This window comes from Dipteris shenzhenensis, chromosome 21 (genome assembly GCF_047967505.1).
Source record: "Dipteris shenzhenensis isolate YYH24624 ecotype China chromosome 21, Dip_SZ_1.0, whole genome shotgun sequence".
Lineage (NCBI taxonomy): Eukaryota > Viridiplantae > Streptophyta > Polypodiopsida > Gleicheniales > Dipteridaceae > Dipteris > Dipteris shenzhenensis.
The window spans coordinates 11,280,441-11,283,209 of record NC_141616.1 but is presented as its reverse complement, the minus strand read 5'-3'; the positions used below and the strand labels follow the sequence as shown (position 1 = coordinate 11,283,209).

General features: G+C 43.6%; 1 protein-coding gene across 1 annotated transcript; it reads left to right on the top strand.

The window, feature by feature from the left end:
• The first annotated feature begins 1,317 nt into the window (after positions 1-1,317).
• LOC147888487 (uncharacterized) lies at positions 1,318-2,530 on the top strand. Its single transcript, XM_087392890.1, has one exon. It carries the CDS (start codon positions 1,610-1,612, stop codon positions 2,216-2,218), a length of 609 nt encoding a protein of 202 aa, XP_087249016.1. The 5' UTR covers positions 1,318-1,609; the 3' UTR covers positions 2,219-2,530.
• The last annotated feature ends 239 nt before the right edge of the window (positions 2,531-2,769 follow it).

Below are 2,769 nucleotides of genomic sequence, written 5' to 3'. Positions count from 1 at the left end.
TGCATGGATTATCAAAAATTGAATAAACAAGGAATTTCGGACTCTTATACAAATCTTTGACCCGATATATGTTTTGTTAGATAGAACCAAATCATAGTGGCCCCAAAAGATGAATTTAAGGCAGTATTCATGGTTTTACTTGATGCCATTGGGGTTGTAAAATTCTCTTCGCAATGATCAACACTTAATGAATGACCCACTCAACAATCTGCTTTTAGATAACCTCAAAATCTACTTGGACAACTTTACCATGTGGGGTAAAATCTTGTTAGTGAGTATGCACATGTGTACATGTCCATCTTTTCCACCATATAGTAGGATGGGAAGTATTACCCTTGAGGTATTAGTGCTCACATGCACATGTCTTGCACCATTTTCCATTTATAAAGTGGATGAAACATAGTGTGCCGTCCTACACTAACATAGTCTCCAGCTCGGTCTCATCCGTAGTAGCGAACTATCTTGGGTCTCTTTAATCTATAGGCCCTATTTGATTCAACACCCAATCCTTGTCTTCATCGTTGTCACTCTTAAGGCCACACATTTTGGGCCCATTGAGTGGTCCCTAGGCCTCTATGAAATTGGTTGTCAACAGACCACCTACCCATGTCCTAAGACCACCTATCCATGTCCTATTGGTGAATGTGCACCATAAGCAAGGTAGTAGTGGCGATGGCATTCAATGTTTTTATTGTACATTAGCCTTTGTGCAAAATTGAGGGTGTTTTAGACTCTTGGGCAACCGCCCAGGGTGTTTACAGACTAGCACGCTCTAGGCACCACCCACAAATCATAGATGGGAAACATTTCTTGCCCACATATAGCCCACAGCTAGATGCGTTCAATGCCACCATGTGCGAGCATGGGCATCTCTAGTCTGTAAACACTTTGATTGACTACTGCGATGCCCTTTCTCGCTCATCTCTATGGTACGCTTTTCTCTCCACTCCATTTCTATAGTATGCTTCTCTCTCTCTCTCTCTCTCTCTCTCTCTCTCTCTCATTCGTCGACTTTGGATGAGTCATATTTGGGTACTTGGAATTGTTTCCACGAACTAAAAAAAAGCCTGCTCTCCCAGTGTGTATAGTCACATCACCACCAACATTTCTATTGCTCATTGTGAGTAGACTTGTTGGTTTGTGTTGTGATCTTGTCGTTGTGTGCATCTCGGAATTGTTTCCACCAAGTAAAAAAACCCTCCTCTAGTGTCTCTCCTCCTTCCTCTCTCTCTCTCTCTCTCTCTCTCTCTCTCTCTCATGCTTCACGTCGACCTTTTAATCCTTGTCGAGTACAATCACCAACTACCTCACGTCTCCACTCACACTCTACTCTTCCCTCACATCTACCTTCTCTATCCCCATAACAATTGTCTTCTTGTTCTTGGTCATCATCATCATCACCTTCTTCTTCTACTCCTCCTTCTCCCTTCTCTTCTTCACAGAAGTTGCTCTAGTTCGTTTCTTCTTCTTCATCTTCTTCGTCTCCTCCTTCTCTTCACAGTATTAGGCCTATCCTTGCAGCATTTCTCCCTCGCTTTCTGTTTGCTTTCCTTCCCTTATCTCTTCTCCCTTTGATCCCTTCTTTCTTCGTTCATCTTTCTGCACAATCATGGGTAAGGGATCTAAGGGCCATTGCCAACATCGTAAGGAGCGCAGGAAAATCGCTTGCATATTGTGCACCGTCGTCTTGGTTATCATCATCATCGTCCTTGCTATACTCTACTTCTCTATCTTTAAGCCCAAAGATCCTGGGGTCCAAGTGCCTACGATGCAATTGTTGTCTTTCAACGAAGCTGGATATCCATCCACGGTCACTTCCATTAGTCTCGGCTTGAATCTGCAGGTTTCGATCTATAATCCCAACAGGGCCACTTTCCGTGTAGAGGATGGCAGCACAGCTTGCTTGTATTACTATGGTTCACAGATCGGATTTGCCTCAGTTCCTCAAGTGGCTATCCCCTCGCAGTCATTTGCGGCCGTTGCTGTTGCCTTAACAATGCAGGGGCTGAGTCCTATCCAAGAAACTCCTCAGAACGGCAATACTGTTGCAGGAATTCTACCGCTCACTACAACAGTGACGATCATCGGCCATGTCACGACCCTCAACATTTTCTCCCATCATTCCGATGTCATCTCCAAATGTCAGGTGAACATATCTTTAAACGCTAGAGGTATCCAAGCCTTCACTTGCAAAAGAAGCTACTCGCTCGATCAGTAAGAACAGCATTCAAATTCTGTTGATGAATTGCAGTCAATTTGCACATGTGGAGCTGACAATGTGGCTCAGGCTCATTGTTGTCGTTATCAATTCATGCAGAACATTGTTTTCTGTTTACATGCCTTGATGTATATACTGCAATACTATGGCTTGAATGTAATTGCTCCAATGTAGCTGCCAGGTGTTAAGCAAGCCACTCGTTGGCCAGGACCGGAGAGAGGCACTTGAATATGCAGTTCTATTAATGCATCGCCCATGTAATGAAATTGTTGGAATCGCATTCGATCATAACATTCGTGTAGCTGGCTCTGTGATCTGGTCTATAGAATTTCGTGGTTTTTACTTTGAAGGCTTTGTTTCCCCTTTCTGATAGTGTTTATCCGTGGACTAGATCTGCATTTTATGCTTCGATGCTTCCAACATTTTGTTGATTCACGCATCTTCTGTGGAGTATGTCGATTTTATGCTTCGATGCTTCCACCATCTTGTGGATTCACAGATCTTTTGTGGAGCCACAGCTGTATTTGGGCAACTGCTATTTTCAGCGTCAC

Bases quoted from the DNA above. Each gene is read 5' to 3' on its own strand.
- LOC147888487 (XM_087392890.1), top strand. From the start codon at position 1,610: ATGGGTAAGGGATCTAAGGGCCATTGCCAACATCGTAAGGAGCGCAGG.